We start from the raw sequence: 24,263 nt of genomic DNA, 5'->3' as shown, positions 1-24,263 counted from the left end.
TGCCGAAACCGGTAGTGAGAGCAGGCTGATCCAATACTACATCTATACAGCTTGAATTAATTTCATATTAGCAGTTCAAGGCAAGAAACTCTGTATAATTCTGAATCCGTCAGAAATTTATTTTCCATTATTTGCACACACAATATAAAATAGTTGCATTCGGTATAGAATACAAATGTCATTAAGTATATAATTGGTTCTATTTAAAATATTTTTAGTTTTCTTTCATACAACAACCAGCATTGTTGTAACAGCTGTGGGCCATTAAAATGCGCCACTGGGAGGCTGGGATCACTTTGGCCCTATTGGATATTCAACTCAAGTTCTCTTCTTTCATCTCCAGCCTGAAATATCACTATTCGCCGCTGTTGTAATACTTCGTTATTGGTTCGGTCGAAGAAAAGTTAGAATGCAGCAGTTCGCCACCGTGGACGCGCCGTTGTTATGACAGAAATTGAGAACACGACAACAGTAGGTCGTGCGAAGTCGTCAGAGAAGAGCGTCCACGAAGTTACCGGACGCACTCCAGGGTTTAAAAACAGAGCGTTGTTCTTCCTCATTCATTGTTGGTGTCGCCTTGTCTTTTAATGACACGTTAGTATCCTCAGCCAGTTATCAGACATTGCATTTTGTTTTCATTGTGCTTGTGGAATCCTTAATCGCCAGCTATATTTGCAGAGTACATTTTGGCTCAGGTCAATAGCAAGTTTCGACCGGTTAAATGGAAGTCATCCAGAGCGCCAGCAAAATTTTTCTTCATGAGCGCGAGTCAACACCATCAGCTGCTCACGCATTTTGCGGGAGATAATCGTTTGTAATTGCGCTTAATAAAAGCGAGCATTTCCACGCCGGTCGCCGGCGAGATCTTCTATTTTAGGTTGCGTTTGAATTGTTTTCGTTTCATTTGTGGGCATTTTAAACCAAAGGGCTGCCATTCTAAGTGCCTTTTACTTCGTTCAAATCTCGCCAATTGGCTTTCTTGGACAATAAGCAAACAAACTCTTAGAAGGGCTAAGTCGTAATCTGCTGTAAACCTAAGACTCTTTATAGGTTCTTTAGTATTGGAAGAGGTGGAACGCATATTTTAAATGGCATTTATTTAATTAAACCAATCCAGCTACTTAAAATATCAAATTACCTAATAAAAAACTAAAGCAATAATTCAAAACAATTCAAACATAACCTAAAATAAAAGATCCGCCGTAATGGCTCCGGTTGTCAAATACTCGCACATGCACATTTAAGCAATTCTTAAACGTTATTTAGAAACAAATTACGTCAGGCGGTAAAACGTTATTAGCGGGTGTTGTGTTGACTCGCGCATATCGTAACCACGATAAGGTACGCGTAAATACTCAAGGACGCCATCTGGTTTTCCGATATCTCTATAATAAATGGTCCGGTCAAGCGCTGTGCACAATTTTAGAGGCTATAAGTGGGCGTGCTATGTGCGCAAACTAGTCACCTAACTAGTGCCCGATTCCGAAATTGGAACCACGAAAAATAATGAAGAAACAAAGATTATAATCTGTATAATCTATAAGCAGAACTGAGATACTGAAAATTAAAAAGATTAAGGTATTTTCCAACCAACTGAAATGAGATGAGGCAAAACATACTTTGGTTTCATTTTTGAATTATAGCAAGTATCCACACGCTCGCACTGCTCGCGCCTTGCTCTGAATCAGGCTTAGTTGCTTCAGGCCTTCTGTTTGTCGTGTTTCTAAAGACCTTTCGGCCTGCAAGCAACGGCGTCCACATTGTAGTAGTGCTTTATGTTCTGAACTGTTCGTACATGGATGGCTGTTCGTGAAGTATTTTAATGCGGTGATAGCATCATTATTGCAAAAAGAAGGAGACAAAGAGAAAAAAAGGCGGAGTTGGATGTCTAATAATTAAAGAACCTAGTGCAGGAAAGTAAACTCTCTACATAGGATTACAAATAGATAGAGAATATTTTAATAATTTTACTGCTGCTCACTGATTTTGGAAAGACCTCTATTAACTGCTAAATGTACAGAAAGGAAAAATACAACCTTTAGGAAGTACGTATCCAAGCTTAAATATATAAAAAAGGATTGCCATAACATTAAGATTCCCTGCAACCAGAGGACAAGACACCAGTTTGGGTTGCCGAGATTTTATTATTTTATATTACACAAAACAATGGGAAAATAAATTTCTAGTAGTTTTGAAGTATAAAATTATATAAGAGTCTCTTGCCTTGAACTGCTAATATAAACAAATTCCTGGCTGTGCTCATTATGAATGGATCAACCCGTTCTACCACTGGCTTCCTGGGGCCCCACCCCATCATCAGTGAGCTTGGCATTTCCAACAAAACGACGAGCTAATACAGAGTATATATATATATATATATATATATATATATATATATATATATATATATATATATATATATATATATATATATATATATATATATATATATATATATATATATATAACTTGTCAGTAATTCCCTTGCAGCTTCCTAGGTATACAATAAAAGAAATTTATTTTCCATTATATATTTCATTAGCCAGCTTATTTACTATCGATAGTTGTTCCTCGGTGGTACGAAAGTTCTACCATTGCACGCAGGCCTCTATCTCGCGATGCGGGTCTTAATATCTTACTGCTACTTTACGACAAGTCGTGGTTATTTATGCTGTGCTCTCGTCAGTTTTGTGGAAATACCCAAGCTCACCTGATGATGGGGTAGGGCCCTGAAACCGGTAGTGAGAGTAGGTTGATCCACATTATGACGAGCACAGCGTGGAATTAATTTCAATATTAGCAGTTCAAGGCAAGGTTCCTACACCTTTTAATTATATTATTTTTAAAGCTCTGTTATTAATAATAATATAAAAAAAAAAAAAAAAAAAAAAAATAAAGATGAGTTTTATTAAAGAAGATTATTCCTAAATTGTAAAGTTTTTGCCATATTTCACATTTTGTGAAATTGAAGAATAAATTTATTTTAAATTTCAGTAACTGCTACCTAAATTGTAATTTATCCTTATAGCCTGATATCTAGTAATTAAAATATCCATTTAAGTAATTTCATTTTAATTTTTAGTTAAATATCAAAATAAAAAAAAAAAAAAAAAAAAACTAATAAAAAAAAAAAGAAAAAAAAAAAAAAACTGTATTGTGTTTGTAAAATGTTAATTGCACCTTTAATTATTACATCCCCCTGTATTGACAATTTAACCGTTTCTTCTTTTACCAGGGGTTCGATGTCCACCCTAGTAGCCTCCGACGACGACCTGGGAGGCCCAATGTACAGGCCAGGAACCGGTAGTCCCTCCACAACGACCCTCGGCTGGGACTACCTCCTCAACTGGGGTCCCAACTTCGAGAGCCTTGCAGGCGTGTTCAAGGACATCGCCGAACTCCCCGACAACGTGAGTGGTCGAGTACCGAACTCACTCAGACTCACGAACAATAGCAAACCCAGTGAGGAGTACGTGTAACATATAGAGTGTGTTGTTGATTGTTTTTTTTTCAGTGCCGTATTAGTGTTCGGTTAGAGAGATTATTATTGAATCTTGTTTTTTTTGTGTGCCTTAGATGGGTTCTAGATGTTTTGATAGATGGAGTAGTATTTTTTGATTTGATATTCCATAACTAAAAAAAGTAAAGAAAAAGTAAATATGTTGAGTAGATAGTTATTTGACTGAAATTATAAATTTGGGAACTTTTTAATTTTTTAAATTAATCATAAATTTTTCTTCGAAACATGACGATAAAATAGTTTCTTTTGACACAAAGATATTTCAAATTTAACTATTTATTCAACATGGTTAATTTATGTCAATGACAACGGATATTGATAATTTCGATTCCAAATATCTCGAGAACCATTACTCGTAGCGATTTTTACCGAGATAACTTTTCTACGTATAAAATGTCGTAAATGTATAATTTTTTACTCAGTAGTTTTATTCAGGTACAGACGAAAGGTTATTACTCTTCGAACCAGTTAAAAAATATGTAGGTGGCGCCCTCTACAAGTAGAAGTCATATTGACTTCAAAATCAATATTGTCATGTCAAAAAACTCCCAGATACCAATTTTCATCGAAATATTGACGTTACTTCGGAAATTATTTAGAAAAAATCGAAATGAAAATAAAACCTCTATACCCTATATCTCCGAAACTAAGCATTTTAGGACATGTAATTATACGAACTTTTTTACTTGTTTTTATCTGCAGAATATGCTGCCGAAGTTTCCGGAATACAGTTCGAACCACCCTGTAGTAACTAATGAAATGCTCAAAGTTTTCACTTCTGTTAAAAATGGATCCCATTTCTGATGTCATTTATAACGTATGCAGTACAAATATTAGTACTTCTCACAAAGGCAAAAGAGTATACTTTTTAAAGTATGTCCATCTGTTCAAAGAGGCAGGGAAAAATATCGGTCAGACGACATCCAAAATGATAGACAACTGTCACTGTTAGATATTGTTCGGAATTTTCAAAAACTTCCATGGAAACCCTACTATAACTACAGTTGTTATGGAATACCAAACCTACTATTTCTTAACATCTAGAGCCATCAACAGAAATTTTTCTTGTACCTAGTAAAAATTTTGAAAAAAATGTGCCAAAATATAGGAAAAAATCGAAATTTCTCGGCAAAACGAGGTATTATTTGATTTAAAGACTTTTATAAACAATAATTATTATTTTCGTTTACTGTATTAAATATTGTATTAGTCTGGTTTGTGCAAACCTCCATGAATCACGCTATAAGTACAAATAATTAACTTTTAGAGAAAAACGAACAAAATTGCCACGTCCTTGTATCAAGGACCAGATTAATTTATGTAATTTTTCTTGCCATATTCCTTTGTAAAATTACTATGTAAAAATAGAAATAGAATACGTGTAATATTCCTATTGTTGAAAGACTTGATAGTTATGTAAATACTTAGAGTTCTGTAAGTTGTATTAAAAATAGGATTATGAAGAGAAACGAGTCAGTTTTGTAGAAAAAACAATGAAAATATTTTAAATTTAATAAAAAACAAAATAAATATTTAATCGTGTTTTATTTTTACTCGTATTAAAATTAACTAAAATCAGGCAAGTGTTAATTCTTCCTCTAGGAGATGCCAGACATTGTCTTTTGTAGGGAAGCTCCTAGTTACATGCTAGGGGGAATCACCTCTGGCTCTTTGGCTGGGTCTAAGGTGTATCTCACTGTCTTGTCCCTGGCTGTAGCATCGTGGCTAGGGAATTGCACCAAGACGTATAACGATGCCGGATGGGACTACCCTGTCCGTCATACCAGGCACCCTCTATTGTCTGTGGTCATGTATCACTGGCAGAAGGTGGGGGGGGGGGAGTTAAATATAGTCCATAAACAATTTTAGATTTTGAAAATAGCTACTGTCACTAGCAAATTGCCATGGCGACACCAGCCATCTTGATTGACATTTTATTGAAAAATCGTTTTTTATTCAAAATCTGAACTAGATAGGTATAGGACACCCTAATCTAGTTTAAAAGAGCATTTAAATCTGCTTCGACTTATTTAAAAAAATATATAGTGTTGTATTTGAAATAATGAAGTTTTTATGTAAAATAAATATTTAAAACAGACCAGCAATTTTTGATACCCCTGTATAGATTTAAGGAAGCAATAAAATTTTTTAGTAAAGTTTATTTCTCTGGCTTCAAAGTCAGTACAAGAATTAACTCTGAAAAGTAATATAGAGGGTGTTGGCAATTTTTTTATTATAGCATGCATATTTAAATATCTTTAAATATCTCAAAAACCAAAGCATTAAGAATATTAAACCCCTATAATAAATGCCTTATTTTATGCCCAAGAATCGAAAAATGAAATAAAATACCGGGTGTTCTATAAGAAAAAATATAACTTTGGTATGGATCTTAGTTCTGACACACCATGTACAATTTGAAAATAATTTTAAATTATGTACATTGACTTCCTACTAAAATACCCATATCAAAATTTGTTTTCATATCTTTTCGTTTTTGTATAATCAACCGAGGCGAATGAGGTGCGCCACCCTGTATTGCGTAGGTACTTAGTGGACCACACTGTAATGTAATCAAGTCTTGTCTGAAATTCATAAATTAAACTAGTTAATTTGATTAATATGCAAGTAGTTACTTGATCCACATAACCAATTCTTAATTAATAATTAAACCATCGAGCAAAAAACTATCAATTAACTTATTTCAAAATACCAACACTATATTTCCATGAATTAGACAAACGTCTAATTTAACATGCTATCATATTATTAATAATCACGTTCCAATTTATTTAAAAACTTAAAAAATCAAAAACTTTATCAAAAATAACAGTTCTTTAATTTTTATCCTCTATGATTATTGCGCCGTCCAAAGAAGAAAATTTCTTAGCTCGATGGTTGTGAACTCGTTTGACAGACGATTGTTTTGGTGAATCCATAGATAAATGCAACAAGTTTAGATTGGAAAGCCCGTATAAATTTTGGATCGCGAAATTATTTTGGGTCGCGACCGTTATACGCGATCTGGCGCTACTATAGCGGTCGCTAAGAACAACGGCAAACAAAAACAGAAATAATTTTCTCTTTGTCAAAGTCAGAATCTTCAAAATCATAATAGTCTTTCAAAATCTAAACCGCTCTCATTAAAGAAATCCCGAAAAGTGTTTTATAGCGTCCATTTTCAAAGTAATTATTGCTATTTTAATTCAAGTTTTATTTACTCCAACCGGTGATAATTGTGAAAAAGTGGCATTAAAAACTTAAAAAACTGTGCTGTGAACTGTGAACTGCAAAAACCATCGTGGATCGTGGCATAACGTCGGTTTCCAATGTTTCATAGGTATTTCATACATGCGTCCTTATATAAAATAAAGTTTCTTGTATGCAACACACTGTATTTTATTTATAAAATTAAACGAAAATAATACTACTTTTGAATAAACAATATTTGGCGATATAATTCCGGAAAAAGCCGAACCGCTCCGAAATTTTCAAAAGTTTTGGGTCGCGACCGTTGCAAGAATAGCGCCAAATAGTGTTTACATTGTCCTTATGGGCACTTTCCAATCTAAACTTGTTTCATTTATCTATGGGTGAATCACTTCTGTCACTTTGCTTCGGGCGTTGCTTTTGGTCGGTTCAAGGATAAATATAAACAAATTCAATAAAAAACCGTTTATTTAACTGAAATTTTTTATTCTTTATTAAGAAAATACTTTCTTCTTGTATTATACGACTCGAGAATACGGTAACTATCGTGGAAAAAGTGTAAAATTGAGCTTAATAGTGCATGTGTTGAATAGGATATCATTGTTTATATTATTGATTTCGTAAATATTGCTCCATAAAGGCGTAGAAATGCCTCCAGTAGAAGTAGAAAATCAATCTGTAAGTATATATTTAGTATTTATTCTTATAAATATGAAATTAAATCATTTAATGAGGTTATTTTAGTTATTTTCCAACTAAACTGTAGTTTGTTCTACAAACATTATTTACTATATGAGTTATAAAAGGCAATGTACTTCATTGTGTAAATTTCTCACGTACTTACATGGCAGTACTGAATATATTTCTGTTTATTACAGGTTGAAGAGCAGATTAGAAATTTGATACTTTCAGGTCATGTAGGGTTCGATAGTTTACCAGATCAGTTGGTTTCAAAAAGTGTACAAAATGGATTTGTCTTCAATATTATGTGTATTGGTAAGTTGGTTAATAAGGATATACAATATATTTAATTAACTAAACCAAATATTTTTTTAGGAGAGACCGGACTTGGAAAATCAACTCTCATGGATTCGTTATTCAATACGAATTTTGAATCAAATCCAAGTCCTCATACATTACCAACTGTCAAACTAAAATCCAACACTTACGAATTACAAGAAAGCAACGTGAGACTCAAGGTACAAAAACAGACATTTTGATAGAAAAATTTATTTTAATTTTATAATAATTTTTCAAAATATAGCTCACAATTGTTGATACGGTGGGTTATGGGGATCAGATCAACAAGGAGGATAGTTTTAAGGCTATTGTTGATTACATTGATGCTCAGTTTGAGAATTATCTACAGGAAGAGCTTAAAATCAAGAGGTCTCTGTCAACCTATCATGATTCAAGGATTCATGCCTGTTTATATTTTATATGTCCAACAGGTAAGTTATATTCAGTTTAATTGAATAGTTTTATGGTCAAGTGTGCTTTGTGTGATGACAGATAAACAATTTAAGTGTCACAATCAAAGCTTGCCTTGATCACAATTGAAATTGTCACATTGTAGTACTGTATGATCGAAAAAAAAATGCTGGCCAGTTGGCTTGGAAACATTGAACATCAATGGCATTCCCTATATAATTTTACATATAAAATGACAGAGATTTTCATTTCGTAGCCTTTGCTGAGGCTGTTACTTGATTTAGAGTTTTTTTTTGGTCACACTGTAGATGAAATACCAAAAATTAATTTAATTTTGAGGTCATGGTCTAAAATCAATTGATTTGGTCTGTATGAAGAAACTGGATCAGAAAGTGAACATAATTCCTATCATAGCGAAAGCTGACACCATTTCCAAAACAGAATTACAGAAATTCAAAACGAAAATCATGGCCGAACTACAAAATAATGGCGTGCATATTTATGAATTTCCTGTCGATGATGAGACCGTTTCCGAAGTGAATACCAACATGAATTCTCACATTCCTTTTGCCGTGATTGGCAGCACTGATTTCGTTAAAGTTGGAAATAAGGTGAGTGGAATTATACTGATTTTTTAATAAAAATAAAACTATTGAGATGAATCGAAAAACAAACTATCAAGAAAAGAGGTACCTAGATAATAAAATAATTTTTAAATTCCTTGCTTGTTATGTTGTTCCACAGGGCGTTTCAAACTTTCGCCAAAATATCAACATTTTGTTTTCCCTCGTATAATTGACAGATGGAAATTTTCAAATTTAATTTAGGAAGAGATACTAAAAAGGCAAATAATTTATCTACAAATTGTTTAAAAAAAAATAAAAATTGGCTCACTGGAACAAAATATACAGGGTGGTTTGGTTAGGAACTGTATTCCGGAAATTTCGGCAGCATATTCTACAGATAAAAATAAGTAAAAATGTTCTTATAAATGTATGTCCGAAAATACTTAGTTTTGGAGATACAGGTTGGAGAAGTTTCATTTTTTTTTCGATTTTTTTTTTAAATAATTTCTAAAGTAATGTCAATATTTTGATGATTTTTTTTACGTGAGAAATTTGATTTCAAAGTCATAGGTGGTTCATACCAAGGATACTATAGAGATAAGGATAGTTCGATTCTATCTTCCTGCACTGTCAGTTCTTTTTTGATCATCATTTGACACAGTTGAAGTTGGCGCTAAAATTTTAGACAGTGACAGTTATTTTGCATTTGACGGACGAGCGCACAGTGCGTTGGAAGATAAATTTAGCGGGACAAAAGCGTTTGGTTAGAAATAAGCCAAAAAATGTGTACTGATAAGAATAAATAGTAGACATTCCAATTGATATAAAAATGCATGAATGTTCTTTGTATTTCGATACATTTTTATCAACCAAATTTGGTCGTTTTCTGCTCAGCAAGGCAGAGATCATACGAAAACAAAATATTTACAAGTGCTTATACATTTTATTCCAAAGCCAAATTATGTTGAAGATTGCCAAAGGTATGTACTTTTCTACTCTACGTATATTAGTTGTTAAAATCCTTCGTGTTTTTGTTCTGCAGATATCAAACTTTCACTTGTTTTCAAATATTGATATATTGAATGATGTAGATCTTTTGAGTTACCAATAGTTACCAACACAGGTAGTCACAGTCACAAGGTGACTGTTAAAGGGTTAATTGAAGAGCATTCAGAAGAAGAATTGGGTTTGCAAGTATGAGCTTTAGGCTAGTGGGAGTAAGGATGCTGCTGTAATTGTTGAAACCTTTAACTCCATCGAAAAGGCACTGAGTTTTAAAATTAATAGCTGCCCATATATTTGACAGGTCCGGCCTTTCGGACTTGGCCTCCTTTAGGCCGGTGGTTTTACTCAAATTACCATAACGGAAATATATCCGCGGACTTTGCCTTTTACTCAAACAAAGGCCCTGTCGCAAGGCCAAGTTCAAAGGCCGGGCCTTTCCGTGTATGGGCAGCTAATGAATGACACCAATAGTCAGTTTGGCAATTTTCCTATACAAGACAAAAACATCCAAATGATGTTCTAGTTAAATAAAGCATGACGATATGCTAAAGTTTTTTTTCACTTTCTGATAATTTATAATAAAACTAAATGATTATTACTAGTTTTAATAAAAGGTTAAAAAATTGTCTTAGATACCTGCTTCAGTATGAATTTACAATTACCGAGTGTTAAAATTAAAATTATAACTTATCTATTTTATTAGAATTATATCCAAAATAAAACAATTTTAATAACTACTCAACATTTATTCACAACGTAAAAAAAACAACAAATTATTGAGTCTACCCCACGTCTACCACTACATCATAGTTTTACATTTTTAAATAAAATTAGAACGACACTGATAAACCGGAATTTAAGTCGGCAATATTTGAGGCCCATCGCGGTGTGCCAAAGATTTTGTATGCTCCTTCCTTAGTCTTCTTATTCAAAGGTTTCATACCTTGTATACTATAGAGATAAGGATAGTTCGATTCCTATCTTCCTGCACTGTCAGTTTTTTTACGTCATCTGGTGACCGAGTTAAGTTCTTCAAGATTTTAAGACAGTGACAGTTATTTTGAGATTTGACGGACGAATAAATAGTAGACATTACCAATTGATATTAAAAATAGAATGAGTATATTTTATTTTTCCAATTTAATCATAGATTTTTAAATTTAAAATATCTCAGGGTGTAACAGAGATTACATAGTAATTAACAAAATATTGCTAAAGTGCTTCATTGTTTATTTCATCTGATATCATAATTTATGTATTTGGCAATAGTTTACATGTACGGTTCTTGTGTATCATATACGAATAATATCATAATCCTTATTATCTCTGTATTTATGCAGATATCAAAATTACTTTTAATAATAAATGTTTCAAATGCCATATATTGACCATGATGCTACGTTCTTAGATTTTGAGTTACCAAACATTGCTTTTGAGATTTTGTCCCGTCACAGGGAGTTCAAGCACTGGTGCGCTCGTTAAAGGGTTAATTGAAGAGCATTCCAGGCGACTACGATTGGCGATTTGAAGTACGATCGAACAGTAGGGCTTTGGGAGTAAGGATGCTGCTTTATTGTTGAAACCTTAACTCCATCGAAAGGCACTGAGAGTAAAAACTAATAGCTGACACGGACAGGTCCGGCCTTCGGACCCTTTAGGCTGAGTGGTTTTACTCACTATTACCAACGGAAATATATATTTAAAACACTTTGCCTTTTACTCAAACAAAGGCCCTGTCGCAAGGCTAAGTTCGAAGGCCGAGTGGGGATCCGTGTATGACGAAATAAATGTTAAACACCCATAGTCAGTTCGGCATAAATTTTCTTCGAGACAATAAACATAAATGAACTTTCTAGTTAAATAAAGCATGACGTTATGCTAAAGTTTTTTTTCACTTTCTGATAATTTATAATAAAACTAAATTAATATTACTAGTTTTTAATGAAGTTTAAAAATTGTCTTATGGATATTTACTATATAGGTTTTATACAATTACCGACGAAAAGTTATTACTCTTCAAACCATTAAAAATATCTATCTTTTTTATTATCTCCAAAATTAAATTGATTTTCAAAATAAAAATATGTCAGGGTGTGTCAAGACATCAAAGTGATCCAAAAAATAACTACTAAAGAGTTTTTTGTAAGTATATAATAAACACTGTTATTTTTGGATAACAGTTGAAACTGTTATAGTTATTTATTTATTATCTTGAAAATAACAGCTTATTAATAAAGGTTAAGTTATTTAATAAATAAATTTAACCGAAGTATGTTGCCATATATTAGACCATTTGAGAGTAGTTTCACCCCTTTAGAAACGAGTTTCGAAGATTTTGTCCTCTTGAATAACCTCTCCGCCACTAAAGTCAATCTGTTTTCCAAAAATCAGCTTTTTGACGTCAAGGGCTTTAAGCAGCGGCGATTTACGCAATGACCAGATTTTTCAAATACACCCTGTATACCTTTTTGGGGGCGCCAAAATATTATTTTGAGCTGTTTTCAGAATAAATAACATACCTAAATATTGAAACTGTAAAAACTGCTAAGTACTAAAACATACATTTCCATGAATTTTTACGTCAAACCTCCGTCTCTTATGTCGTAATCAGGTTGAAAACCGTTCTGTATATTTAAACAACTGACTGCCGCCCTGTTATGCTCTCGTAACAGGTTGAAAACAACATATCTAAAATGACTGCTTCTCCAACCCGTTGCTGTGAGCCTCCATCGACAATCGACCGATGCAGCAGCGTTCCTTTCCCCACTCCCTGTTATCTCCACCGCCAGGCGTTATGCATAAATTGTTTCCGAAAAAAAATGATGATAAATAACTTTTATTTTTAAACTATTGTAAAATATGACCATCGACGGTATCTAATGAAGCAGCTAAGTCAACAGGCTTTAATTTATGTCAGTGTCTCGCCGCCTGTATCGATAATGACGAAATAACATGTTTTCTGAGATCCATACTATAATTTTTAGACCCATTGCTTTTTATGGACAATTTCGTGGTGATGCAGTTATTACTCTTCAAACCAGTTAAAAATATGCGGCTGACGCCCTCTACGTAGTCGTTATTTTGACATCTGTTAGTTTTTTAGAACATGTCCAACAGCAGACATTATGTTATTTAAATATTAATTGTTATAAAATAACAGATAGTTAAATATCGAAATAAAAAATGATATACGAACTGTTTTACTTATGTTTATCTACAGAATATGCTGAAGTTTCCGGAATACAGTTTAGTTTAAAGGTTAGTTTTAAAGTGCCCGTTTTTCGTGCCGATGAGTGTAGTTCTATTTCAGATTGTTTTGTATGGTTTGAATTATTTATATATTTTTTAAAGCACGGTAAGGGCTCGCCAATATCCTTGGGGAACAGTCCAAGTGGAGAACGAATCACACCTTGTGACTTCGTCAAATTGCGTGAAATGTTGATCAGAACAAATATGGAAGACATGCGCGAAAAAAACGCATAATAAACACTACGAATTATACAGGTAAAACCTATTTTAACTTTATACCGTTTTTTTATTTAATAGTCTTGAATATTTCTAGGAAAAACGTTTGGAACAGATGGGTTTCTCCGATGTTGATGCCAACAATAAACCAATCAGTTTTCAAGAAACTTTCGAAACCAAACGCTCGAATCATTTGCAAGAGTTGCAGCAAAAAGAGGACGAAATGAGACAGATGTTCGTTGTGAGAGTTAAAGAGAAAGAGGCTGAACTTAAGGAAGCAGAAAAGGAGGTTAGATTTAACAGAACAATAGTTAAATTAAAATATGAAAATCTTTAATACAGAGACAAAATTTGTCTTATTAGTTTTATTTTTAAAAACGGAATTTTTCTAACATTTATTTAGATAATCTCTTTATATTTCGGCCCCAGTAGCAGGCCTATGAGGTTTTGTTTTGCGAAAAAAAAATGTTGAAAATTTTATATTTTTTTTGATTTTTGTTGAAAACTTTTTAGTGCCACTTGTTTATTCACCTGAGGCGTCGAATAACCTGAAAACCCTCTTGAAAAAAACATAATAGCCGGATATCGCCAGCGGTTCTCAAAATGTTGTAATTTTTGTTTTAATTTTCATAGTCGTTTATTTTTTATTTTTGTTTTTATTTTCATTCTCGGTTATTTTCAATTTATTTTAGAAATGGTAAAGAGAAAAGATGTTTCTTGTAACCAGATCTCCCACCCCTTAAAATACCTGCTTTTATTTCTGGGACACCCTGTATAAATACTTACCGGTGAAATTATTCTTTTATTTCTCTTGATTTTCGACTGAAATCTCAATATCAACCAAACCAAACTAAACTATTAACTAACTACTGAACGATTGAAAAAAAAACGGCGTCATTTCCAAAAAAAATATTTTTTTTTCGAATTTTAAATGCAAATTCATGAAAATCTGATGTCTAGGGCTTGACCTGACCAAAATTATCATCAATTGTCATTTCCCAGGTATCTTTGACGCCGTTTTTTTCTCGATCGTTTGGTATTTTAACACGATTAAAAAAATAGAACGTCTCACTTAAGTGAATTTATTTTTGTTTTATCTTAATTTTCAGTTGCACGCAAAATTCGACAAACTGAAAAAAGACCATACGGAGGACAAGAAGAAAATTGAAGATTCGCGAAAGAAATTGGAAGACGAAATTGTGGAGTTTAATCGACGCAAAGTGCAGTACCAGCAGATGGGCTCGAGCAGCCATCACACCCTGACTTTGGGAAAAAGTAAGAAGAAATAATTCTGTGTTCTCATATTAAAACAAACATATCAAGTTCTTGCTCTCTAATCTAATCATAGCTAGGCTTAAAATGGCTTAAAAATAAATAAATTCCTTTGAATTTTAATTTTTTATTTCGTTTTTATTTTTTTGTTGTTTTATTTTTTTATTTTTTTTATTTTATTTTTTTAACAATCTTATTTAGAACGAATCAAGAGAAAGGTGACCTTTGAACAGAGTTTATAACGTTGGATATTTTTTGGATTAATTTGAAGGTAATTATTTTTATAATTACCTGATTTTTATCAGGGATGGGCCATTAAAAAACTTAATGTAAAAATCGTTTTTTGTCCGTAACAAATTGTTTTTAACCTGTTACAAAATTAGTTTCTCGCGTGTAAAAAAAAATAATAAATATATTTATTAGTAATAAATATATTTGTTTTTTATTTAATAAATATTGTAAAAAATATTATTTTTTACGTGTAAAAAATCAGTTTTTTACGTATAAGAAATAGTTTTTACCTGTTTAAACATTTTGTTTTACAAATGTAAAAATATTTTTTATCTGTTAAAAACTAATTTTTTACGTGTAAGAAACATTTTTTTCCTGTTACAAAATTAGTTTCGTAGAAATATCATTTTTTACCTGTAAAAAATAGTTTTTCTACCTGTTAAAAACCGTAATTTTATACCTGTTAAAAGGTAATTTTTTACGTGTAAGAAATTATTTTTACCGGTTTGAAAATTTTGTGTTACAAATGTAAAACTAGTTTTTATCTGTTAAAAACTAATTTTTTACGTATAAGAAACATTTTTTTTCTGTTTAAAATAATTTTTTACTTCTAAAAACCCTATTTCTTACTGTAAAAAATATTTGTTTATACATGTAAAAGATTTGCGAGTTTCTTTGCGAACTAGGTTTTTTATTTTATATGAACACGTAAAAAATTACATCTAAAACCTTAGCAAAAATAATAGTTTTTTACCTGGTATGAAAACTTAAAAAATATGTCCACAGATTAGAAAGCTTCTCTAAAAACGCTGCTAACTGTTAATGACCGTGGTGTAAAAAATATTTTAATTTATTTCTTTATACATACTTGGTCATTTTATTTTTTTTTATTTTGGAATGTATGTTGGGAAAAAAAGGATATATCATTGTTTTTTTAATTTTTTACGTGTATTTTCTACCAAAACGTAAAAAATCGGACCCATCCCTGATAAAAATCCTTCCTGTTTGTTACAAACCTGTCTTTATATATCTGTTTGTCTTGTGTTTGCTTTTCTTACTGTACAAAGCTTCAAGGGTTGGGATATGCAAATTTTTAAAAAGTACTGTAACAGTGTATGGTTTTAAAAAATGGGTTTATTTGTTTTTAAGTCATGACGCATTTGATTGATTAATAAAAACCACATTTAATCTGAGGTAACATAGCACATTTTCTTTTCTAAAAGCACTTTTTTAACCAGAAATATTTTTTGATGTTTTATGTTTGTGGATTTTAAGCTAATATTTCGTAATATTATACTTGCTATATATTTTTCTCTCATATATTTATAGAAAGGTACGAAAATAAATTAAGTATAAAATATATAGGAATTTTTGATATTTTAATCTAAAATGTTTAAAATGTTAGAAATTTAAAAAATTTCATACTACAGAAAGAGGTATTACTAATACTGTAGTTTTTAGACTATTGCTAATATATTTTTTTTTCAAAATATACTGGCAATGGTAGCTAACGTCTTTTTAAAAAACATTTTAGTTAATATACAGTGTGAGCCAAACATTTTTCAAACTAAATTGTATTTTTTTTAATGCATCACTGTATATTTTTTCTGTCCAATACAACACCATATAACAACACAGCTAAATAAAATATTTCAAATCATCTAAAGAATGATTTCCTGAAATATTTTACCTTACTTTTGAAGCACCTTGTATATTAAGTTATAATAATCAGAAGAAAATGCTCTCTTCTAGTGAAGAATCAGGTGAAAAAAACTTACATCAAAATTTGACAGTTCTGACGTTTTTTTTTTGTTTTAATTTAAAATTATAAAAATAATATTAAAATTGGAATATCGAAGTTCAGAAAATAGTCTCAAACTTTTAGAATTTAAAGTTTTATGTAAAATTAACACCGCATGGTCGAAAAAAGGGCGTCCAGTTGGCTTGGAAATGAGCATCAATGACATTCGCCATATAATTTTACATATACATTTTTTCGATTATATTGTATTCATCTATACAGCTATTGACTAAAATATACAAGAAGTGACGACTTTTTTTAACTATTTAATTTGAACTTCACTGCCCTGTTATATTTTATACTTAATCTTCAGTGTGGGTATTTTGAGGTTATAAAATAAACAAATATATAAATATTTTACATTTTATTAATTATCTTTATTCTCAAAGAAACTCTTTGAAGATTTGAACCTTTATAAACATTATTTACTATATTATTATATCTAAATTATTATTAGATAATATCTAAACCATATACATAAACTTTCTGAGTTATTTTCTCAACTATATTAAAAAGTGAAGATTTATTTTTGTGTATATCCTATTCAATCGACTGTGTAGTAGAGCATATATTATAGCAAACATGCTATAATTTAATTATTATTAAATTAAATATATTTCAGAAAATCGTCGTTTTTTTAATTTTCTGCTTTTTTCAAACTGCTGTCTCGCCTGGTCTGACAAGTTTGGCGAATCTCTTGTAATAAGTGAATTTTTTTGACAGGTTTTGCACCCTCTGGTATTTTGGGTGGTGAGGTGTTGGTCTCCTTTTGATCTCTTTCTCGTGTTCCTAAAAATAAAACGGTTTTTTGATCATGATCATGTCCTAACCTAAAAAAAATTGATCATTAAATGCTATGAATATAGAACTGGTTTTCAAATAAGGTTGGCATACATAGTATGCCCTATGCCCAAGATATACAAAGCAGCTGTAAAGAGAAAAATGATAAATGTTGCTATACTGAAAAGTTCATTATCGAAGATCGTATATCAAGATACAGGGCGATCCAAATTGTATTCTGGAAACTTCCGCAGAATATTCTGCAGATAAAAATAAGTAAAAGAGTTTGTATAAATGTATATCTAAAATGCATCGTTTCCGAGATACCTACAGGGTGTAGAAGTTTCATTTTCATTTCGATTTTTTCCACAAATAATTTCAGCACCCTGAATTCGTACAAACTGTTTTATCTATTTTATCTGCAGAATATATTATCGAGGTTTCCCGTTACAATTCAAACCACCCTGTATAATGATTATATCATTTCATTAAATCATAAAGATTTTATCTCCACAGATTTTTTCTTTGAAGACATTAACTATAATTGATTATATCAATTTTTGGCTTTAAAAATTCAATTTGACAACACCGCAGTTGTTTTTTTACAAACTTAGAGCCTCGGATTTTATACCATGTTTTTATTTTAAAATATATTTTTAATAAACAAATTTTATGAAACACCCTGTATTCTCTATTATTTGAAAACCAGTACATCCGAAGAAACTCAGCGTTACGTTGCATGAAATTCCGTACACCTCTGTATAAAGGGCACACTTTAGTGAATCGGAAAATTGAATTATTAAATTTGTTGAATCTTTCTAGGTTTTTGCTGCTCTTTTGGTTACTTCATTCTAAGTTTCTTCCGAAGCTATATTCACCATCATTTTTAAGTTTAGATTTACCTCGTATTTAACAAAATGTTTAGTTTAACGAACAAGATATAATAAATGACATTTAAAGAAGCAAGTTTTATAGAATATTTGATTTTTTTTATTATGGGGCATGTTGAAGATAAAATTGTGTAGGTTTTCTTGGCCGGTATCATGACTAATAACGGTTTTGCGGGTTGTTAGGCCGTGGTCAAGAGTGGTGGGCTCTATAGCTGTCGACTGCATCTGCGGCAGTCTTCATCAGTGGCGTAGAGGTCGAGGGTGAAGTGAGCGACTCGATGACTGAACTGGTACTGATACGGAGGGGAGGGGTTACGCGCCTTTTTAGCATCTTGGCCCAGGCGGTGTGCAGGAGGCGTGGTTTGCTTGTGATCGGTGACGGGACGTTTTATTTCTGTTTTATCATACTTACGTGTACCATATTTTGTTAACGTGAAGCCCTTCTTCTTTTCTGTTGAAGTTGTTCGTATGTTTGTGGATTTCAATCGCTTCACGATGTAGTCTTGCAAAGTAATGATTCCCTGTTGAAAGGACTTCCGTATTATTGAACAGAATTTGATGATCTTCCTGTGTTATTGTGTGTTCGGCCAGGGCTGATTTCTCTGTTTGTCCGAGACGGCAAGATCTTTTGTGCTCAGTCAAACGTATATTAATACTACGTTTCGTAGTACCAACATATACTGAGCCACAAGGACACGGAATTCTATAGACCCCAGCGGATGACAGTGGATCTCGTGGGTCTTTAGCCGAGCGGAGATGTTCTTGTATCTATCGAGTGGGTTTGAGGATCGGTTTTATGTTCCTCTTTCTTAATAATTTTCCAATGCGGTCAGTGACCCCTCTGATGTATGGAAGAAATGCTACCCCACTGGGAGGTGTATTTTCTCCCGCTTGCCTTTCAACAAGTCTCCTAGGTCTTATGGCTCGTTTGATCGTCTGCTCTCGGTATCCATTAGCTTGTAAGGCTCTGTCTAGGTGTTCTAATTCCTCAGTGATGTGTAGAGGCTCACAGATTCGGCGGGCTCTGTCAACAAGTGTTTTTATAACCCCTCTTTTTTGATCGGGGTGGTGATTTTTGCACAAACATAAGAACAACTTCAACAGAAAAGAAGAAGGGCTTCACGTTAACAAAATATGGTACACTCTGCTCGATAAAACAGAAATAAAACGTCCCGTCACCAGCGATCACAAGCAAACCACGCCCCCTGCACACCGGCCTGGCCAAGATGCTAAAAAAGGCGCGTAACCCCTCCCCTCCGTATCAGTACCAGTTCAGTCGTCGTTCACTTCGCCCTCGACATCTACGCCAGTGATGAAGACTGCCGCAGATGCAGTCGAAAGCTATAGAGGCAACCACTCTTGACCACGGCCTAACAGCCCGCAAAACCGTTATTAGTCATGTTGAAGATGTTGCGCATAAAATTTCCCATTTATTGCGGAGTTCTTGACGCACCCTGTATATTCCAAATAGGAAAATAATATTATAGATATAAAGCTTGATTTTCATGCATCCGTTATCCGACGATACGATATTAATTTTATTGGTTGGAAAATTACCCAATTTTTAAATTGATTGCATTTTCATGCCTCCGTTCATCGGATGTACGATTTGCTCGTGATTGGTGTCATTTTATATTTTCATAACGATTTCGCTGTTTTTTACTTGAGCTAGCAACGTTTTCGAGAGGGAATTTTAAGAAAGCTGGTTTTTTAATATACCTTTTGTTATGCTCTCCTGAACAGAGTGCTAACCGTCTGGCTCCTGGTAGACGTTTCGTTCATTACTGCGCATCATATCTGTATTCAACATCTGTTCGCTACTGCGCATCACAAATTCGCCCTGTATTTCAGGAACTAAGGAGCCTAGGACATACCGATATGTAGCATATTTAGTTTCATAAAAAAGTAGCAAAGTAATGTGAAAATCGTATCATTGTATTTCAACACATAAACGAGAAATCCAATAAACCGAAAATATACAGTGTGTACATAAAATATGGAATAAATTCATTTCCTTGAAATGGGATTTTATTTAAAAAAAATTCTCGAACACGTCGATCTATTTTATAAAATGGGCACATTTTAGGCACATTACCTTGCCTCCAGCTTCACGCCCTGAGTGGGGGTGAGTGGCACCCCTAGTTTTTGTAATGGGAACGGGGGGTCAAGTGATACCTTATTTTAAAGGTATCTTTCTCCAGATTGTAACCCTAGAGTTTGAAGTTGCTAGTGTCATCTTTGTTAACATGACAGCTTGTCAAAATTCCTAATTTTCTTAGTTTTGTGAAGCTGCCATATTAACAGAAATTATGGTAGCAACTTCAAACTGTAGGGTTATAATCTCTAGCAAGAGACCTTTGAAATAAGGTATCACTCGACCCCCCTTCCCATTACAAAAACTAGGGGTGCAACTCACCCTCGCTCGGTGGCTAAAGCTAGAGGCAAGGTAATATGGTAATATACCTACTTATATCATAAACAAAGTTTGAAGTTGTTACCGTAATTTCTGTTAATATGGCAGCTTGACAAAACACATAAAATTAGGAATTTTGACAAGCTGTCATGTTAACAAAGATGACACTAGCAACTTCAAACTCTAGGGCTATAATCTGGAGAAAGAGACCTTTAAAATAAGATATCACTCGACCCCCCTTCCCATTACAAAAACTAGGGGTGCCACGTACCCCTGCTCGTGGGGTGAAGCTTGAGGCAAGGTAATATGCGTAAAATGTGCCCTTTTTAAAAAATAGATCGACGTGTTCGAGCATTATTTTTTTACTAAAATCCCAGTTTGAGAAAATGAATTTATTCCATACTTTATGTACACACTATATAAAAAAAATGGGATACCCTGTACAGATGTGATGCGCAGTAATGAACCGTAGTAGTCTACCGGCCCACACTTTGGTCAGGAGAGCATAGCAAAAGATATATTAAAGAACCAGCTTTCTTAAAATTCTGGTTTTCTCGACGTTGCTAGCTCTTGTACTTTGTTATATTTTTATTAAGGTTAGATTAAATTTGTCAAAAAAATGTCAAAACGTCCGTCATCGTACGATCTTTCTCCGTTGACGGGCTGGAGTAAATAAATTACGGATGAAAAGTGGCGCGAAAACGCTATGACCAATCAGAGCACCGTCGGACCAACGTATCAACGTATAAAGTTTGATTTTCATGCATCCGTTGTCCGACGATACGTTGATACGATATTAATTTCATTGGTTGTATTTAAAGGCTTCGATTGGTTAACCGTTTCTAATCAAACCAAACCGAAGTATTCAACCAATAAAATTCGTATATATATTATTTTATTCGTATATATCGTATCATCGTATCGTCGGACAACGGATGCATGAAAGTCAAGCTTAACGGATGCATGAAAGTCAAGCTTTAAGCTTCATTTTCATGCATCCGTTATCCGTTGATACGATACACAGTGCTTCGTCCCATGGACAAAAATCAAAAAATAAGTTAAAATTTACTAATATCTGAATATATAATTTTATACTTATTGCAATGTTCAACCATCCTATATATTATTTTTCATAAACAGCGTTTTTGTTAGCAAATATTTTCACTAAAAATAAATTTTACAATCATTATCTCATCAGTGAAAAGAATAACATTCATAGTAGTTCTGTATATTATGGAGTTAAACGGGTACGTACTTAATTGAAAGCCACTATGGATATTGTTAAACAAGGTATGTACTTTAAATTTATTTCTAAACAAGTTCGTGATTATTTAGTTTTTATCTATTTTTTAAGATGATTCTTAAATGGGTATAAAAATTTTACGTTTTCAAACTTCAAAAAGGCATTTAAAAAAACATATCAAAACATATCGTATTTATTGCATATTTTTGTTGCCATATTCATACACTTTAATTTTTGTATAGTTCACCTGCGTCTGCTTGCGACAGACTTTATTTTATAATACTTTTCAGATGGAGTAAAATTGATAAGCAATGCCGATCTGGCTAATACTTGGCTTGATCATAAGGACAAGAACTCAAAATTATTTGTATTTCAAAAAATATGTTCTTATTAGATATTGATGAACCTTCCAGTCAAAGAGACACCACTTGTGCCTGAAAAAGTCCACTATGTTGGAGCGAAACGTCGCATAAAAAAAGTGTCCATCTTTCAATTTATTATAAAATCTCATACCCAAGAAAAGGAAAAAATAATATATGGATACGGTCTATTAAAGAGGTAACTATTAACATCCGAACTCCTCATACCGACAAAATGAACAGTAACAACGCGAAAAAGTAACATATTAGAAAATGATGTACAGAAATATCTTATATGTGAGGATATTTCATCTACCTGTAATTTGGATACTATAAATTTGGAAGATTCTGTCAGCAGTGATTCTTCTGAATCAGAGTAGTTACGATCTATACATTTTGTTGTTCTAAAGTAAATTTATAGTATCATAAGTTTTCTTTTTAATTAAATATAGCATTAATGTTTCTTTTTCATTAAAGAAAAACGTTTTTATCTTATATTAGGCTTATATTGTAGGAATCATGTTCTAATGTTATTTCAATTCTTTTTTATCCCATTTTCATACTATAACTTATTATTTGCTTAGATGGAACACAGCTCCAACATTATTATTATTTATAAGATTTTTTTTCATAAACGTGGGACTAAGAACATCATCATTTAGTACAACGAGAGTACTTATCATTTGTGTCAAATAAACCTAGTTTGAATAAATTGCTTACAATAAAAGAGAAGTTTTGGATTTTTGTCCTCTAGAGCCATATGTTCGAAGCACTGTGCGATAGTCCGACGGCTCCCTGATTGGTCATAGCGTTTTCGCGCCACTTTTCATCCGTAAATATTTTACTTCAACCCGTCAACGGACCCGTTCATACGATAACGGACGTTTTGACACTTTTTTGACAAATTTAATCCAACCTTAATAAAAATATAAGTAAAATAGCAAAATCGTTATGGAAACGAAAATATAAAATGACACCAACGTATATCCGATAAACGGATGCAATAAATTTAAAAACTGCGTTATTTTCTAACCAATCAAAGTCTTTACATTCTACCAAATAAAATTAATATCGTATCAACGTATCGTCGGACAACGGATGCATAAAAATCAAGCTTAAGTCTTTTCAAGAAATGAAACCGTTACAAAGGTATAGACATTTATTAATTATTTCTTGTTCATTAAATTAAATATTCTGAATATAACTCCACGAAAAAATAACTTATATTCTTGTAGTTTTTTTTTTCTAGGAATTTAGCATAATAATCTAATACTCTAATAAGCAGTGCATTTTATTTAAGCTATGCAAATGATATTTATTATCTTAAAATAACCTACCAATGCAAATGGCTACACACACATTTTTTTTCGTTTTGTTTTTGGTGACATTAATCGTTGCAAGCTTGACAATGTTTTTTTTGGTATTTGTTCTTGATGCATAGTGTCTTTTTTCCTGTTTTATCACTGATTCTCGAACTGAATAAAAATTATTTTCCATTCTTTCGTGAAGTAATGCATAAGTTTATTTAAAAACCAAGTGACACAAAGATGATCCTCTTCAATGAGAGATAAAATAGTAAGGTACTAGCAATAAGGTTTTATTTTTGTATTTTTTATGTATTGTGTTCTTTTTAACAGTATTTTCCGTTTTTAGAAGTGATTTTGTTAAGAGAAAAATAACCCATCTTAGAACTAAGAATTCATTTTTAGCGATAGATTAAAACAAATTTCGTTGGAACGACGTTGTGAAATTAATAAAAATGGTACGTTGTTATTTTGTACGTCGACAGATCGTTGGATTTACCGACTCGGATCCAACGACGTCGCTTTTAATAGGAAAGCGACGTCACCAGTCATATCACCAGCACCCGACCTAAATTTGCACAAAGTCTGACGTCGCTTCAGGTCAGATTTAGTTCGAAGTCAGATAGATGCTACTTGGGATGTCACTTACTAAAAATCGTCAGAAAATGTCTTTTATGCTCCTTTACACACAAGAATTTTTTAAAGTGGTGGAACAATATGAAAAAAATTAAAAACTCATTTTTTTTCTAAAATCTTCTGTTTTTAACTAACTT

General features: G+C 32.5%; 2 protein-coding genes and 1 pseudogene across 2 annotated transcripts in view; 2 read left to right on the top strand and 1 right to left on the bottom strand.

Annotated features, from left to right (window-relative positions):
• Positions 1-3,479, top strand: part of LOC115881555 (cadherin-related tumor suppressor) — a 136,867-nt gene extending 133,388 nt beyond the window's left edge. The window contains 1 exon segment of the mRNA XM_030899097.1: positions 3,236-3,479. Coding sequence (XP_030754957.1) covers positions 3,236-3,479 — 244 coding nt within the window.
• Positions 3,480-7,111: 3,632 nt separating this feature from the next.
• LOC115881902 lies at positions 7,112-14,590 on the top strand (annotated as a pseudogene).
• A 1,167-nt stretch (positions 14,591-15,757) lies between these two features.
• Positions 15,758-24,263, bottom strand: part of LOC115881890 (growth arrest-specific protein 2-like) — a 126,415-nt gene continuing 117,909 nt past the window's right edge. The window contains exon 9 of the mRNA XM_030899616.1: positions 15,758-17,290. Coding sequence (XP_030755476.1) covers positions 17,156-17,290 — 135 coding nt within the window. The 3' untranslated portion in view covers positions 15,758-17,155. The remainder of the gene's footprint in view (positions 17,291-24,263) is intronic.

Source organism: Sitophilus oryzae, unplaced genomic scaffold (genome assembly GCF_002938485.1).
Source record: "Sitophilus oryzae breed Bouriz unplaced genomic scaffold, Soryzae_2.0 scaffold_1111_pilon_pilon, whole genome shotgun sequence".
In the NCBI taxonomy this organism is placed as follows: domain Eukaryota; kingdom Metazoa; phylum Arthropoda; class Insecta; order Coleoptera; family Curculionidae; genus Sitophilus; species Sitophilus oryzae.
This window is presented reverse-complemented; position numbering and strand designations above follow the sequence as displayed.